Consider the following 16,743-nt stretch of genomic DNA (forward strand, 5'->3'; position numbering starts at 1 on the left):
CAATGAGAGGCGCGGGCGCGGGCGCGCGCGCGCGGCGGCAGCCAATGGGCGCGGAGGACGCCCGGGGGGACACGGCCAAGGTGACGCTCCCCCCTCAGAGCCGCCGCCGCCGCCGCCCCGAGCGGACCCCGCGCAGGTGGGACCCGCTCCCGGGCCCGACCCCGGCCCCGCCGCCACCGGGGCAGCCTCGGAGGGTTCTGGGGCAGCTCGGGGCGCGGCCGGTGCTCGCTGGGGTCGTGCCCTTCGCTGCGCGGAGGGCGCGGTGGCGCCTTCGCCCTTGCCCTCATGAGGGGTTCGGGGGGTTCGGGTGTGGAGAGGAGGGCGCGATGAGCAGCTCTGAGCCGGCCCGGGGAGGGCACCGAGCGGGGATTAACGGGGAGGGAGGGGAACGGGGAGCTGGGGGGGGCAGGGCCGAGGGGACAAAGGGGGGGACAGATCCTCGGGGACAGCCGGGGGACACACAAGGGCCGAGGGGACAAAGCCTCGGGGACACGTATCGGCGGTGGGGACAAAGCTTTGGTGACAGCCAGGGGACACAGGGGTCGGTGGGGCAGAGCCTGGGGGACAGCGAGGGCACACGGAGCTGTAGTGGGGTCACAACCTTTGGGGACACAGAGCCGTGGTGGGGACACAATCTTTGGGGACATGGAGCTGTGGTGGGGACACAGCCTTGGGGACACAACCTTTGGGGACACGGAGCTGTGGTGGGGACACAGCCTTGGGGACACGGAGCTGTGGTGGGGACACAACCTTTGGGGACATGGAGCTGTGGTGGGGACACAGCCTTGGGGACACAGCCTTGGGGACACGGAGCTGTGGTGGGGACACAACCTTTGGGGACATGGAGCTGTGGTGGGGACACAACCTTGGGGACACAGAGCTGTGGTGGGGACACAACCTTGGGGACACAGAGCTGTGGTGGGGACACAACCTTGGGGACACAGAGCTGTGGTGGGGACACAACCTTGGGGACACAGAGCTGTGGTGGGGACACAACCTTGGGGACGTGGAAGTGGGGGCAGAGCCTCGGGGACAGGGCAGCAGATGAACCCGAGGTCAGATGTGGGTCTGAGCCCGCAGGGGGTTGGCACGTGACAACAGTGCCAGGAGTCCCAACTCCTTGTGTTTATTTTGTTTATTTACCTTAGATTAACAAAATGCAGGCTCCCGTGGCACTTCTCAGCTCCCCGGCACTGGTGAGTCGCCTTTCCTTGCAGGGGGATGATAATTCTCAGTGGGGATACAGGATGGGCAGGGATTTCTCCAAAGTGCTACCCTGGACACCCTCAGCTGAGGTGGGATCATGTGGGTCTGTTCTGGATTTAAGGAGGAAGGGAAACAAGGTGACCTCTGGTGACACCATGTAAATAGATGGGAGTGAGCTGCCAGGGCCTTCTCCCAAGATAAACTAAACTGATTTCCACAGAGATACTCGATCACCCCTCTCCTTAAAGGGATGTATTAGAAAGGAAAGGTGTGGAAATGTGACAGTAATTAAATTGCTGTGGCAGATGTGACACTGTGCTGCAGCCTGTGGTGTGTGGAATTGCTTAATCCAACTGGCTGAAATGGGAATATCATATGCCTTTATATTTGAGTCTTGTGTCACAGTTGATGTTTTCAGAAAATCTTCATACTTTTCTTCATAAAGCATTCTTCTGAGGGTTAGTGCAGATACATCAAGTTATGGGAGCAGTGATCTCTGCTCTGTGTGACCAGTGACAGGAGCCAGGGAACGGCTGGAGCTGTGTCAGGGAGGGTTGGGCTGGATTTTGGGAAAGTTCTTCCCCCAGAGGCTGGTTGGGCACTGACCAGGCCCCCCAGGGCAGTGGGCACGGCCCCAAGGCTGCCAGAGCTCAGGGAGCATTTGGACAACTCTGAGGGACAGGGTGGGATTGTTGGGGTGTCTGTGCAGGGCCAGGAGTTGGGCTGGATGGTCCTGGTGTGTCCCTGCCAGCTCAGGAGATCCCAGAATTCTGACTGTGCTCCTTCTGTGTTTGCTGCAGTTCCGATGCTGCTCCAGGGCTCTGGCCAGGCCCGTTTCAGTGGCTGTTTTCAGCAGGCCTGAGGCTCAGACTGCACAGGTGAGACTCGAGTGGGAACCGCCTCGGGATGTCTTTGCTCTCCCTGAAGATTTCGGGGGCGGCAAATGCGGGGCCGTGGCTTCGCTCCCAGCCCTCCCCTGCAGAGCCCCGCGCTCTCTCACTCCCGCCCCCTTGCCTGTCCCGCAGGGAGCCGCCGCCTCCTCCCCACAGCTGCTGCGGCGGCAGTTCCGGAGCAGCGCCGTGTCCCGGGACATCGACACGGCCGCCAAGTTCATCGGGGCCGGGGCTGCCACGGTGGGGGTGGCGGGGTCGGGAGCGGGCATCGGGACCGTCTTCGGCAGCCTCATCATCGGCTACGCCAGGTGAGCAGCGCGGCCCTTCCCGGCACCAGCCCAGGGACGGGGGTTGGGCTGGGGGGGGAGTCGTGTGGGACTGAAACGGCCCCTGGGATGGAAAATGGTTGTTATAACCCATGGATCTATAAAAGAATTCCATGATCTGTTAAAGAAATCCATGAGTCTGTTAAAGAAATCCATGAGTCTGTTAAAGAAATCCATGAGTCTGTTAAAAAATCCATGAGTCTGTTAAAGAAATCCATGAGTCTGTTAAAGAAATCCATGAGTCTATTAAAGAAATCCATGAGTCTATTAAAAAATCCATGAGTCTATGAAATCCATGAATTTGTTAAAAAATCCATGAATCTATTAAAAAATCCATGAATCTATTAAAAAATCCATGAATCTATTAAGAAATTTCCACCAATCTATTGAAAAAGCCCATAAATCTAATAAGAAATTTCCATGAATCTATTTAAATAATCCCATGAATCTATTAAATAAGATCCACTAATTCATTAAAACCCCTCGTCATTTTATTAAAATAGTGTTAATTTATTAAAAAAGGAATCCATTATTCTCTTAAAATTACCCGTTGTTCTCTTAAATAACAAAGTTCCTCAGTTGTTTGAATCCACCCTGTAATTAATTCCAAAGGATCCCGCTGCCTCTGGAAGAAAGGGAGCCCTGATTGTGAGCGGGAATTGTAGCTCAGTGCCACCAGCTGAGAGTCTCCCTCAGGGTTCAGCACCCCTGAAAGCAGGGATGTGCCATTCCAGCTGCTGGCTGTGCCATTCCAGCTGCTGGCTGTGCCGTTCCAGCTGCTGGCTGTGCCGTTCCAGCTGCTGGCTGTGCCGTTCCAGCTGCTGGCTGTGCCATTCCAGCTGCTGGCTGTGCCATCCTAGCTGCTGGCTGTGCCGTTCCAGCTGCTGGCTGTGCCGTTCCAGCTGCTGGCTGTGCCATTCCAGCTGCTGGCTGTGCCATTCCAGCTGCTGGCTGTGCCATTCCAGCTGCTGGCTGCCTGCCCCGCCACTGCTCTGTGCTCTGCCTGTGGGACACAATCCCGGGAATTCCGGGCTCCGCTTTGCCCGTTCCCTTCTCGCCGCGGCTCTTCCTCACTGTGCTTCCTTCCTGCTTTTCCTCCCGCCCCGCAGGAATCCCTCCCTCAAGCAGCAGCTCTTCTCCTATGCCATCCTGGGCTTTGCCCTGTCCGAGGCCATGGGGCTCTTCTGTCTGATGGTGGCATTCCTGATCCTCTTCGCCATGTGACGGCTCCGGCCGCGGCTCCCGGCGCTCCGGCCTGGCCACTGGAGCCTCCTCCCATCGCAGCGTTCCAGACTGACCATTGAAGAAAGGATTTCTCTAAATAAACTGGTGGCTTGGTTTTTGGGTTGGTTTCTTTCCTTTGTTTTTTAGCATTCCGGTCCGGTGGCGGGGGAGTTTTCGGGGCTTGGTCGAAGGGTGTGATATCCCAGGGGTGGGATGAAGCAAACAGGGAGTGTGGAATGGCGTGGGAGGGGACAAAAACTGAGGGGAAGTCAACTAAAACAAATCTATTAAAAGTCCCCGAAAGTGTTGCCCTTTTAAAGCAAATCTTGGTGAGAGTAGGTTGGGATTGGATAACAGGGAGAAATTCTGTGAGGGGCTGGAGTGGATTCCCAGAGAAGCTGTGGCTGCCCCATCCCTGGAAGTGTCCAAGGCCAGGCTGGACGGGGCTGGGAGCACCCTGGGATAGTGGGAGGTGTCCCTGGGTGAAACTGGGTGAGCTTTAAGGTCCTTCCAACCCAAACCATTCCATGATTCCATATTTTCACCAGTCTGTTGTTGGAAATGCTCCCTTTCTTTCAGCTGAGAGCACCTGGAAAAGGTGCTGGGTGTGAGGTGAGGGTGCTCACAGGTGTGTTAATGGTGTTTGCAGGGCTGAATTCCCAGGAAGTGCCCCCACATCGTGGGAATTTCCTTCCTTTTCCAGGAAGAGCCGGTTTCAAGGTCACGCTGTTCACTGTTCACGTGCCTCTTCAAAGCAAAGTTTACCCAAGGAATCACAGCTGATTGTGATAATCCACTAATCTATTAAAAAAAATCCATTGCTCCATTAAAACAATGCACTAAACTGGTAGAATAAGCCATTATTCTGTTAAAATGAAAGTAAATTGATAAAATAAAGAGCTGAGGGGGCTTTGTTGTTTTTTTTTTTTGCCCCCCCCTCCCCACAGCTCCGTGCTCCATCTGTTTTAGAGACTGGAGTATATCAGGGAGGAGAAATGCCCAAATCCACCCCAAAATCTGGGCCTGGGGGGGAGGCAGCTGTGCCTTTAAGGAAGGGGAGCCTGGAGGGAGCTTGTCTCCTTATCTGCTTTAAGTAATTGAATTAATGCAGCTACTCCTTGTCCTTAAAGCCTCTGCGGAGGGGTGGTGACCTCCCTGGGCACGGGAATGGGGTGCAGGAATATGAAATTCTGTTTGGAATTGCTGCTGGGAGGAATTCCCTGTGAGGGGAAGGGGGTGAGGAGAATTCGAGTCAAAAAACCTCCGAGACTTGGAGAAACGTGGCTCTGAAAGCAGAAAGAACTCGAGGGAAACTCGGCTGAATTAGAGAGGAAAAGTTCTCTGGATCCTGGGAATAAATGTGTAACCCTAAAGCAGGGATCCCGTGCCTTGGGAATCTTCCCAGGGTGTCCATAGGTTGTAGCTGGCACCCAAAACTTGCTGCCCTGGGAAAACAACACTGTTGCTGGGGCTGCCTTAGTTACATTTAAACTCCCTTGCACGTATGGAACTGGATAAACAACTCCTTGGATCCCTGTAAAGCAAAAAGTGACCTTGGAGCTGGAATTGCTCCCCCAGCACATCGTTGCTGTTCATCCCAGGGTGGTTCTGGGCAGCTCTGGGGGGGGTTGGAGGAGTGGGATGGTCCTGCAGGGACCACGGGCACAGCTGCTGGGTTCCTATGAGCTGGAAAAACAGCTTTCCCCGCTCTCCTAGCCCTTTGATCCAGCTGTTTTCCAGCCCTGAGGCTGCTGGGTTGGGGATCTGAACCCTTGGGAGCTGCCTGATCCCAGGGCTGCTCCTTGCCCGGAGCTCAGACCCTTCCCTGAGGTGTTTTCCCAGCCCGTCTGTCACAGCAGCCGCTTCCCTAAAGGGTCTCAATCTCTTCTCCCGAGTAACAGGATGAGAGGAAACATCCAGGGGAGGTTTGGATTGGATATTGGAAAAAAATTCTTCATGGAAAGGGTGTCCAGGCACTGGAACCAAGTGATGGAGTCACCATCGCCGGAGGGATTTAAAAAACCTGTGGATGTGGCACTTGGGGACGTGGGTTAATGGACTCGGCAGTGCTGGGGGAATGGCTGGACACAGTGATCTTAGAATCACGGAATATCCTGTGCTGGGAGGGACCCCCAGGGATCATCCCGTCCAGCTCCTGGCCCTGCCCAGGACCCCCCAAAATCCCACCCTGTGCCTGAGAGTGTTGTCCAAGCACTCCTTGAGCTCTGGCAGCCTTGTGGCCGTGACTACTGCCCTGAGGAGCAGAGACCTTAGAGGTCTTTTCCAACCTGACTGTTTCCATGACTCCAGGATTCCATAAACCCCCCTTCCCACCCCAAAAAACACCCCAAACCCTCCTTTCTCCCTCCACCCCTTGAGACCTCCACTACACCAGGGGGCGCCATGTCAAGGAAATACCAAGGCTCGCAACGAGGCGGCGCTGCGGGAGAGCCGCTCTGTCTCGCTCTCTATGGTCCGCCGGGGGCGTGGGGCGTGGGCGGTGCGGGGCCGCTCTGGCCGCGCGCCTCGGTGGTGCGGAGTCCCGGAAGCGGCGCGGGCCGAGGCCGCAATGGCGGAGAGCCCGGCGGCCGAGGACGCGGCCCCGGCCCCGGCCGCGGTGCTGGGGGCGGGCGGCGGCGGCAGCGCCTCGCCGAGCGCCGCCGGCTCCGCGGGCACCCCCGGCGTCTTCATCCCCGCCGAGCTCTGGGCGGCCGCGGGTTTCGGCGCCGCCGCCGCCGCCGCGCCCGGCACCGGCGTGGCCCCCGCGAGCGGCGGGGCCCCGATGGCGGCGGCGGCGGCGGCGGGGGCCGCGCTCCTCACGCACTCGGCCTTCTGGGACCCCACGGTCAGCGGGGACTGGGACAGCGAGAGGCCCAGCCCGGCCTGCCTGCTGCGGATCAAACGGTGAGCGGGGCCCGGCACCGGGGGGCTCCGGGGATCGGACCCGCCGGGCACGGAGCGAGGCTCGCGTGTGGAGGAGACGTTCGGCTCGTCCCCTCGGGGGGGTAACGGTCCCCTTGGGCCGCACCGGACCGTCACCGGCCGGCCTGGAGAGCCGGGATCGGCTCCCGGTGTCCCCGGGCCTCCCTAGGAACAGACCCCGGTCCCTCCCTGTGTCCCGGGGCTCTCCTGGAGACAAGCCCTGGTTCTTTCCCTCTGTCCCAGGGTTATCCTGAGGACAAGTCCCGGTCCCTCCTTGTGTCCCAAGGTTTCCCTGGGAACAGACCGCGGTCCATCCCTGTGTCCCAGGGCTCTCCAGGGCACACACTCCAGTCCCCACCATGCCCTGGAATCACAGAATCCCACACGGGTTTGGGCTGGAAGGGACCTTAAAACCCATCCAGTGCCACCCCCTGCCATGGGCAGGGACACCTTCCACTCTCCCAGGTTGCTCCAAGCCCTGTCCAACTTGGCCTTGGACCTCCCGGGATTCCTGGCCTGGAATCTCCTCTCCCGGGTGTTTGGGATTGTGTGGGTCTCACCCCTGCCAGCCCGGGGGTCCCTCTGTGCCACCCCTTGGGGTCTCTGTCAGGTGCCCTGGGGGGTTTGGCAGCAGAGCTCCTAATCCTGCCCTCGGGATCCCTGGCGGCTCCTGGGAGGTGCCGTTACATTTGGGAGGGGAACAGATTTTTTGGTTCCCTGGCAGCCAAGTTAAAATATTCACAGCAAACCTGCCCTTCACCCTCCTCCTTCCTGCCAGTGCCCACCCGTGGGGCTGCCCTGACCCTCCCAGGGATCCCCTGGATCAACCTGTGGATCCCCTTTGCCAGAAGGAGCAGGAAGGTCTGGTGTTGTTGGAAACGCTGGCGCTGATTCAACAAGTCCTTCCTCTTCCCTCAGAGCAGGAATTGCTGCCTGCCAGGCTCTTGCTCATCCTTGTTCTGGAGCTTGGAGAATGTCTCCCAAAGATGGCTCCAGATTTTTGGGCAGTTTCCAACCCAGAGCAGGCAGGGAGGGGAGAGGCTTCTCCTGCTGCTCTCACCCTCCTCACCTTGAAACCTCCCCGAGCTCTGGTCCCTTCCCAAATGGGAAGGAAGGTCGAGTGGGAGCTTGTCCTGAAGCTCAGCACAGCTCTGATTACAGGAGAGAGGGTTTGGGTGATGGAATTCAGCAGTTTGTCTGTCAGCTGCACGGGGTTGTAGGGGATTTGTTGGGGTTTGGTTCATTTTGGGCTGAGTTCTTGGAGAAGGGAGGCTGTTGGGATCAGCTTGGGGGGGTGTTGCACCCTCACTGCTCTGGGACCTTCTGTCTGATCCATTAACCCCAAATGGCTCAGAGCAAAACATTCCCAGAAGTGGTTGAGTCATGGTTTGGGAAAACAAATGAGTGAGCACAGAAAGGGATCCTGTAAATGGTCTGGGTGTGAAGAGGGAAAACCTCAGGAGGGAGAGGTTATCCCTTAAATAACAAACCTCACCTCACAGGACTTGAAAACAGCTCCCTGGGGGGGATTTCTGGCTGGAGTTTGACGTGCTGGAGGTGATCTGTGGTAAAACACAAGTTAATCAAGGTGTGCTGGTTCATTGACTGCTGCTCCTGAAATGCCTCAGTGATTTTGGGGGATAAATCGAAGGAACTCATCCAGAAAACTGTCAGAGCCAAGGGAAAACCGTCTGTCTCCTTACAAATGACAAGTTTCCACCTTCAAAGTCTGTCCCTTGGCACCCGTGCAGGGGTTTGTCACCCAGACCCACCGAGGGACACCTTGACTAATTCCTCTTTCCTTTCCTCAGGGATATCATGTCCATTTACAAGGAACCACCCCCAGGAATGTTTGTTGTGCCTGATCCCCACGACATGACCAAGGTGAGAGCTTTGGAGCTGGTTCAGCTCCCTGCTGCTCTGTGTGTTGTGTCCATGGCTGCTGGGAGGGTTTCCCCAGTGGAATATTCCCTTGGTGTTCTGAGAGGAGTGGGGGTGAGCCTTGCAAGAGCACAGGGCTCCAGTTTTCCTGGTGCCACTGGGATGGGATGCATTCAAATGGGAGGAGGCTCCCAAGGAGGCTGGCTCTGTGCAGAGGTACCATCCTGGTGGGCTGAGGAGATTCCATGGATAACCCAGCTCTGGTTTGGTGGACACTGGGGGTGCTGATCCAGCTTGTTTCATCCCACTGATGCTTGAAAACAATGAGTGGAACATCCCAAAGAAGGGAGAGCTCTGTGGAAAACCGGTGGCTCTGGGGGGGCTTCTCAGAGCAGCTGGAAATCAGAGTGTCCATTGGTGGCAGAAAGGGCTGGAGTGGCTGTGATCTGCCTCTGGAGCCTGGAAATGGGAATTGCTGGGAGCTGGCAGGGAAATGTGGATTGCTGGGATAGACTCTGGAGCTGCCTGCCAGGGTCCCACAGGCTCCTCTGGGGACAGGCCTGGCCACAGCCTCCCTCTCCTGCCCTCCTTCTTCCCCTCCAGGCTCTCAGGGTTTTCCAGAACTGGGAATTCCTGGAATTCCTGGAATTCCCAGTCAGCTGGGAGGCAGGAGTTGCTCCAACCTCTTGATCCAGTGTGGTTTTGGTGGTGCTGCCCTTTCTCCAGCCAGTGTTCCCTGGGCTGGGCTCTGGGGGCTGGGAGAGGCTCCTTTGGTTTACCCTGTCCTGCACTTCTCCCACCCCCAGCAAACGTGGCATCCCCAAATTCCCCCCCTGGAGAATTAGAGCCCCTGGGATTTTGGAGGGAGCAGAGAGGGAGTGTCTGGGTACAGGCAGCTCCCCCCTGGGGCACTTCCCTGCAGGGAGTGCCAAAATACCCCAGCACAGAAAGGTGGGTTGGTAGAATTCCAGCCTCGGGGCCTTGAACCAAAATCCTGGGGAGGGAAGAGGATCATTAACTTGGATCACTGGGGGAGTAAAGCTTCCTTAATAGCCCAAGGGGAATAGATTTCCTGGTATGCAATCTGGGATCTCGAGGGTAATTAGCAGAGGCAGAATAGGGTCTTGATTTCAGATCCTGGCAGAGGAAGTGATTGGTTTTAACAAGACCAAATCAGCAGGAGAACAGAAAGCTGAGGAATGTTCCAGTTTTGGCAGAAATTCTGAATTTATTTTTTTTCTTTCTAAAATTAGATTTTTTTTTTTCATATTTGAAATATTTCTGGTGGGGTTTTTTTTAAGCCCAGCTCAGCACCTGAGCTGTGGTTCTGTGTGGTTTGGGATGGAGAGGCCTGGGCTCATCCTCCCACTCTGGGCAGCAGGGGGAGGGGGGGATTCCACCTTTCTGCTCTGCTCTGGTGAGGCCCCACCTGGAGTTCTGCACCCAGCTCTGGGCTCCCAACACAAGAAAGAACTTGGACCTGTTGGAGCAAGTCCAGAGGATCCCTGGGCTGGAGCCCCCCTGCTCTGGAGCAGGGCTGAGAGAGCTGAGGGTGTTCAGTCTGGAGAAGAGAAGGCTCTGGGGAGACCTGAGAGCCCCTTCCAGGGCCTAAAGCAGCTCCAGGAGAGCTGGAGAGGGACTGGGGATAGAGGGACAGGACAAGGGGGAATGGGTTTAAACCGAGAGAGAGTTGGTTTAGATGGGATATTGGGAAGGAATTCTCCTCTGGGAGGGTGGGGAGGGGCTGGAACAGGTTTCCCAGAGAAGCTGTGGCTGCCCCTGGATCCCTGGAAGTGTCCAAGGCTGGGTTGGATGGGGCTTGGAGCAACCTGGGCTGGTGGAAGGTGTGGATGAGTCTGAGGGAAGGGGGGGTGGGACAATGTGGTGTGGGACAGTGTGGAAGTGGTTGGGACAGTGTGGAAGTGGTTGGGACAGTGTGGAAGTGGTTGGGATAGTGTGGAAGTGGTTGGGACAGTGTGGAAGTGGTTGGGACAGTGTGGAAGTGGTCGGGACAGTGTGGAAGTGGTCGGGACAGTGTGGAAGTGGTCGGGACACGTGGAAGTGGTCGGGACACCATGGAAGTGGTCGGGACACGTGGAAGTGGTCGGGACACGTGGAAATGGTTGGGACAGTGTGGAAGTGGTCGGGACACGTGGAAGTGGTCGGGACACGTGGAAGTGGTCGGGACACGTGGAAGTGGTCGGGACGCGTGGAAGTGGTCGGGACACGTGGAAGTGGTCGGGACGCGTGGAAGTGGTCGGGACGCGTGGAAGTGGTCGGGACACGTGGAAGTGGTCGGGACACATGGAAGTGGTCGGGACACATGGAAGTGGTCGGGACGCGTGGAAGTGGTCGGGACACATGGAAGTGGTCGGGACACGTGGAAGTGGTCGGGACGCGTGGAAGTGGTCGGGACACATGGAAGTGGTCGGGCCGCGGTGGCAGCGGACGTGGAGCGCAAGCCGGGCTTTTGTTTTGCAGATTCATGCATTGATCACAGGCCCATTTGACACGCCTTATGAAGGGGGTTTCTTCTTGTTCCTGTTTCGCTGTCCTCCAGATTATCCCATCCACCCACCCCGGGTCAAACTGATGACAACGGGAAATAACACAGTGAGGTTTAACCCCAACTTCTACCGCAATGGGAAAGTCTGCCTGAGTATTCTGGGGTAAGAGGAGACTTTGGCTCTTTTCCTGGCAATCAGGAGGTGGCTGCGGGCCCTCTTCTGCCTCGTGCTCCCTCTCTGCCCGTCGGGCCCCGGTCCTGCCCCCACACTTGTGCTTGGGTGCATCTTTATGCTTCTGTGGAGTCGTGTGCAGAGTCAGAGCCATAAAGCAGCACAAATCCCTCTCCTGAAATAAGGGTTTCACTTGCCTTTAAAAGCACCTGAGAATGGAGAGAGCCAAGCACAAAATTCAGGGGATTTTGCTGCTTTTTCTCCTGCTTCCCCTTGCAAACCCTCTGACCAAGCACTGCACTTCCTCTGCTTTTGCACTTTCCAGCCTGGTCCTTAATGTTGTTTAAATGTAGGTTTTTGTGGGTTTAATTTCCTCTCTCCATATGGGCTTAAAAATAAATAAATAAAACAAATTGGAAAAATAAAAGCTGCTAAGAACTTCCTTGAGAGCCATTTGACTGCTCTGGGCTTCCACCTCCACTGAGGCTGTGGGGCTGAGCTGTGGGTGGGATGAGTTAAAAGCACAGCTCCTGTGCTGCCTGTTCCAACAGGCTCCACTGCTGCAAATCCTTGTTCCTCCCCTGCTGGAGTTTTAAACACGGGAAAGTCCTGGTTGAATGAAGAGTTTCCCAGAGAAACTGTGGCTGCCCCATCCCTGGAAGTGTCCAAGGCTGGGTTGGGTGGAACTTGGAGCAACCTGGGCTGGTGGGAGGTGTCCCTGCCCATGGCAGGGGGTGGGATGAGACGGAGCTTGAAGGTCTCTTCCCACCCAAGCCATTCCAAGAGAAGGGGCAGCAACAGCTGGATGTGATCACCCCCCAGGAAGCTGAGTCCTGGTGTGGCTGTAAAACTGCCTTTCCTGGGATGGTTCCAGCAGTGCTGTGGCTGTGCCCCAGAGCTGGTCCCAGCAGCTGATGGGTCCTGGCAGGGAGATGGATCCTGCTGGGAAACACCTTCTTGATCCACGAGCTGGATGCCAACACCTGCCAGTGGCCAGGACATGCAGGGCATGCCCCTGTTTGAGGGGCCTGGATGCCCAGCAGCTCCCCCAGCAGCTCCCCCAGCAGCTGCCCTGTGGCTCCTGCAATCGGAGCTGCAGCAGGGAAGGTGAATTATTGAAGAGTGAACAAAGAGCCTGGGCCTGAGCAGGGATGGGAAGCGCAGAGGGAGCCACGAATAAAAGGATTTGGGAAGAGGATATGTGGGTCAGCACATCCTCCCTGAGCTCACAGGGAGGCAGGGCTGGAGCTGGAGCTGGGATATTGAGGGCAAGCAGCAGAACAGCTTTTTCTGCTGATGCTGTTCAGTGCAAAGGGTTTTGCTGCCCCGTGTGTGAGACGAGCACCTCACTCCCGTGAGCTCATGCTTTTGGGGCAGTGCTTGTGCTGGGGGGCTGCAGGGCTGCAGGAGTGATGGGCCTGTTCGAGTCTGGAAGATCAGATTTCAGTTCTTAGGAGTTATTCCTGACCTCAGACAGTGCTGGTAGCTTGGGTTGCTCCAGGCTGCTGGGTGGGGTGACAGCCAGAGCTTCAGAATTCCCTGTTACTTCCCTGTGATTCCTGTGTCTGTTAGTGGAGTGAGGTTTGTCAGCCTTGTGGTGCTCATTTAGCTGAGAGAACAAGCTACTTTGACCCTGAAAACTTTCTCAATGCCCAGTGCTGTTCTACCTGTGGCAGCTCTTTCTCCTCCTGTGCCTTTCTCTGGGGTCCAGGTGTGGTTTGTGAGCGTTGCTGGTGCAGGGATGGTGCTCCCTGATCCAATCCTGCCTGGTTCATTAATTGCTGCTTTTCTGTTTTGCTGTCCCAGCACCTGGACCGGGCCTGCCTGGAGCCCAGCTCAGAGTATCTCCTCAGTCCTCATCTCCATCCAGTCCCTGATGACTGAGAACCCTTATCACAACGAGCCCGGCTTCGAGCAGGTGAGACTTGGAGCTGGAGCTTCCCTCCACACCTCGCTCCTGGTGGCAAATCCCATGCTGGAACTGGGATCAGAAGGAGGTGAGGTGGCTTGGCTCTTTCCCAGCTCGAGCTGGAGGGGGAGTACAAGCCAGCTCTGTAGCAGAGGCTGCTGAGCTCACCTGAGTGTGAGGGAAGAACATGAGTTGCTGGGGACATGGGATGGCTCTTCCTTTCCCTGCTACACCACTCCTGGAATGGCTTCCCTGGGCCTTATTGTCCTGCAGGAACCAAACTGCTCAGGTTTTCCTGGTCTCCTGGAGGGGGGCAGCTTTCTGTGCCAACTTTTTCACTGCATTTGTCTCCACCCCGTGCGAGTCCAGGGCTCTGGGGGCACATCAGACCCTGCCGGCTCTTCCTGTGCTGTGTGAATCAGCTCAGCAGCACAGAGCTGTTGGGGGTCCATGCACCAGTGCAGCTTGGCAGGCCCAGGAGGGAGAGATGAAGAGCCACTGCAGAGGTTTGGACTCACTGGCCCGAACTGTGTTGGCAGGAGAGGCACCCTGGGGACAGCAAGAACTACAACGAGTGCATTCGGCACGAGACCATCCGGGTGGCAGTGTGTGACATGCTGGAAGGGAAGTGTCCCTGTCCCGAGCCTTTAAGGTATGGAAAAGAGCAGAAGGGGGTGGGGGAAGCAGGATAAACTGTTCCTGAGATCCTGGGAGCTGCTCTGCCTGGCCCAGCCAAGGTTTTGCCCCCCTGCAGTGGGTGGCTGGTCCGGGTGGTGCCCAGGAGCTGTGCCAGGACAAAGGCCTGTTACTGAGCACAATGGCTGCATCCTCTGGCTTGGGTTTGGGAATAAATGGGCCTTGTCCTCTGGGGAAAAAAAATCCTGGAGGGAGGAGGGCACAGCTGTTGTGGAAACACGTGCAGCATCCCTTCAGCTGCAGGGCTCTGCAGTTCCTTGGCTCTGTCCTGCCTGTCTGTGCCCTCTGAGGGACACACACAGGGTGTCCCAGACAGCTCCAGGAACTGGAACCAGTGGGATGGGGTGACCCTGGGTGATGTGACTGTTGTTGTGTTGATTGTTTGCCCTCTGCTTGCGTTCAGGGGTGTCATGGAGAAGTCCTTCATGGAATACTACGACTTCTACGAAGGGGTGTGTAAAGAGAGGCTGTATCTCCAAGGACAAACCATGCAGGTGAGTGCCAGCCAGTTCCCCTGGTGACAAGGGGCTGGGGTTGGTGACAGACCACAGTGTGCAGCACCAGAGGTGGATCTGGGAGATCTGTACTCCAGCTTTGAACCAGCCACGGAACTGAGACCTGAGGGGCTCCTGTGGGTGCAGCACTGCCATCCCCAAATGCAGAGGGCACACACAAAATATCTCCCAGGCTGTCAGATTTCTGAGGGCTGGGCCTGAGGTGCTCTCCAGGCAAGCAGGTGCTGCTTTCAGCCCTGGCAGTGGCACAGTTTGCTCTCCCCTGGTGCAGTTTGCTTTCACATCCAGGTGATCCAGTGCTGGTGGCAGCTGAACTCCAGTGCAGCCTTTTCCTGCTGGGTCACTGGTAGAGTTTCTCTTTTTCTGAGGCTCCTTTGCTCAGACAGCAGATGAGACCTTCTCTCTGCCACTCCTTGTTCTGTCAGAGGAGGTGCAGAGTGGCTGAGGGAGGAACAGGGACGGTACAACAGACACATCCAGACAGGTGGAATCCAGGAGCTCCTTTCTGCAGGGAAGGAGACTTTACAGACCACATTGCCAAGCTGTTTGCATATGAACAGATGTGTCTTCCTCCCTCATCCACCACCTCTCCTCTGACTCATTGAGAAATCCCACTGCTAGGGAAAGATGGAGGTGGTTGATTTAATGATCTCGTGTCTCCGAGCCCTTTTTTTCCCTCTCAGTGCTGTGTAATTCATAAACTGGAAGCACTCCTGAAGCAGGAGAGTTATGTTTGGAGTGAGAAATTCCCCTGATGAGTGCCTGTGCTCGACTTAGAGCTGCAGGGAGTAGTGAACTGAGGCTGTGGTGCAGTTTGGTGACATGAGGGTTGTCTGGTGTGGCCCCCTCTGGTTTCTCCTTGCAGGAGCTCAGTGCTCTCCCCAGGCTCTGGGAGGATCACTGAGTCGTGCTCAGTTCCCAGAGGGGATGGTGCCATGCCTGGTTTTCTGCTCACTTGTAAACAGTAGCACAGGAAGCCTGAAAACAAGGTGCTGGAGAGATGATATCATTGTTTTCATGAGTATTTCAAATGAAGTCACCCCAGGCTCAGTATCAGTTGAGTCCTTGCCAGATGTGCTGTTTTGTTAATTCTGGGGCCACATGTTGGCTTGTACCAAAGATTCCCATCAGATAGGACAGCACAAACCCCACCAGCACCTCATCTAACCCTGGCAACGTGTCTTTGACCTGGGATGGGCATAAAAGCAGCAAATATTAAATAACCTTCAAAGACTTTGTGCCCCTGACTTGGCTCATCCCTGCTTTTCTTTCAGGATCCTTTCGGTGAAAAGGACAATTTTTATGCACAGTTATTACACAGCTGGAATATCCCTTGCCAGAGGGCTGATGGGCTGTGTTAACAGGTTCATCCCTGCTTTTCTTTCAGGATCCTTTTGGTGAAAAGGACAGTTTTTGTGCACAGTTATTACACAGCTGGAATAGCCCTTGCCAGAGGGACGATGGGCTGTGTTCACTGGCTCACCCCCGCTTTTCTTTCAGGATCCCTTCGGTGAGAAGCGAGGCCACTTTGACTACCAGTCGCTGCTGGTGCGTTTGCAGGGGATCCGGCAGAGGGTGCAGGAGAAGCACCAGCAGGAGCCCCCGGAGATGGACTCAGAGAGCAGCTCCTCCGAGACAGAGACGGACCCGCAGGGCTGCTCCAAAGCTTAGAGGGGGCTGCTCTGCCCACAGCCCCGACAGACTCCACCACCCACCCACTGCCAGAGCAGGAACACGGGGGCCCCCCTGCCCCCCTCACTGCTCTGGGAAACGCTGACTGAGGAGGCTCCAGGCTCGCCAAGCCCCGCTGGTGCCAGGCTGCTCCCGAAGGTACTCCCTGTGCTAGCAAAGCCGCAGCACGTGGCGCCAGGTTATTTTGGTTTGGAAACACCTACACTGGTTGTTTGAGGTTTTTTTTTTTTGTTTTGTTTTGTTTTTTGTTTTTTTTTTTCCCCTCCATTTGATTAAAGAATGAGATCTAGACTGCAAACCCTTGGCAGCTTCTCTGTTCCTAGACAGTGAGCCCTTCCCCCGGGGCTGAACGTGGAGCTGTGGCTGTGGAGGCGCTTCCACGAGTCCAGGGTGTGGCCAGGGGAAACCTGGGGCAGGTGGAGCCTCTCTGCTCCGTGGAGCCCAGCTACCTTGATGTCTCTCTCCTAGGCAGACCAAAGATAAAGAGCAGTGGTGGAGTTTGGGCTCCTTTCTGAAAGCTTTACTCAAGCCCTGGGTGGCTTTTGAAACTCCGGGTGCAAAGGGGCAGGTGGGAAGTGGAAGCTGCAGGGATCTGTGAGTGGAGTGCAGGATTGGCCATCCTGGCATTTTTGGGGAAGGGAGGATGAGAAACTTGTTGGTCAGAGATGGGGGGGAAGCACTTACAAACCAGTCTAGTTTGTGTATTATTTTTTTAAGGTGTTGATTTGAATTTAGCATTCTGGAAGTATTTCATTCGTGTTTCCTCACCTGAAGTTCTCTGCTTTCCACCTCTCCAGTGGG

At 56.2% G+C, this 16,743-nt stretch overlaps 2 protein-coding genes across 2 annotated transcripts; both read left to right on the forward strand.

The window, feature by feature from the left end:
• Positions 1–62: 62 nt before the first annotated feature.
• Positions 63–3,767, forward strand: ATP5MC1 (ATP synthase membrane subunit c locus 1). Its single transcript, XM_027737629.2, has 5 exons — positions 63–136; positions 1,149–1,196; positions 2,007–2,084; positions 2,232–2,407; positions 3,535–3,767. Exons 2-5 carry the CDS (start codon positions 1,158–1,160, stop codon positions 3,647–3,649), a joined length of 408 nt encoding a protein of 135 aa, XP_027593430.1. The 5' UTR covers positions 63–136; positions 1,149–1,157; the 3' UTR covers positions 3,650–3,767.
• A 2,451-nt stretch (positions 3,768–6,218) lies between these two features.
• Positions 6,219–16,240, forward strand: UBE2Z (ubiquitin conjugating enzyme E2 Z). Its single transcript, XM_027737625.2, has 7 exons — positions 6,219–6,553; positions 8,383–8,455; positions 10,934–11,121; positions 12,937–13,048; positions 13,579–13,691; positions 14,139–14,229; positions 15,751–16,240. Exons 1-7 carry the CDS (start codon positions 6,219–6,221, stop codon positions 15,919–15,921), a joined length of 1,083 nt encoding a protein of 360 aa, XP_027593426.1. The 3' UTR covers positions 15,922–16,240.
• The last annotated feature ends 503 nt before the right edge of the window (positions 16,241–16,743 follow it).

The sequence above is a fragment of the Pipra filicauda genome, unplaced genomic scaffold, assembly GCF_003945595.2.
Source record: "Pipra filicauda isolate LSUMZ 115617 unplaced genomic scaffold, ASM394559v2 scaffold524_size386432_pilon, whole genome shotgun sequence".
Lineage (NCBI taxonomy): Eukaryota > Metazoa > Chordata > Aves > Passeriformes > Pipridae > Pipra > Pipra filicauda.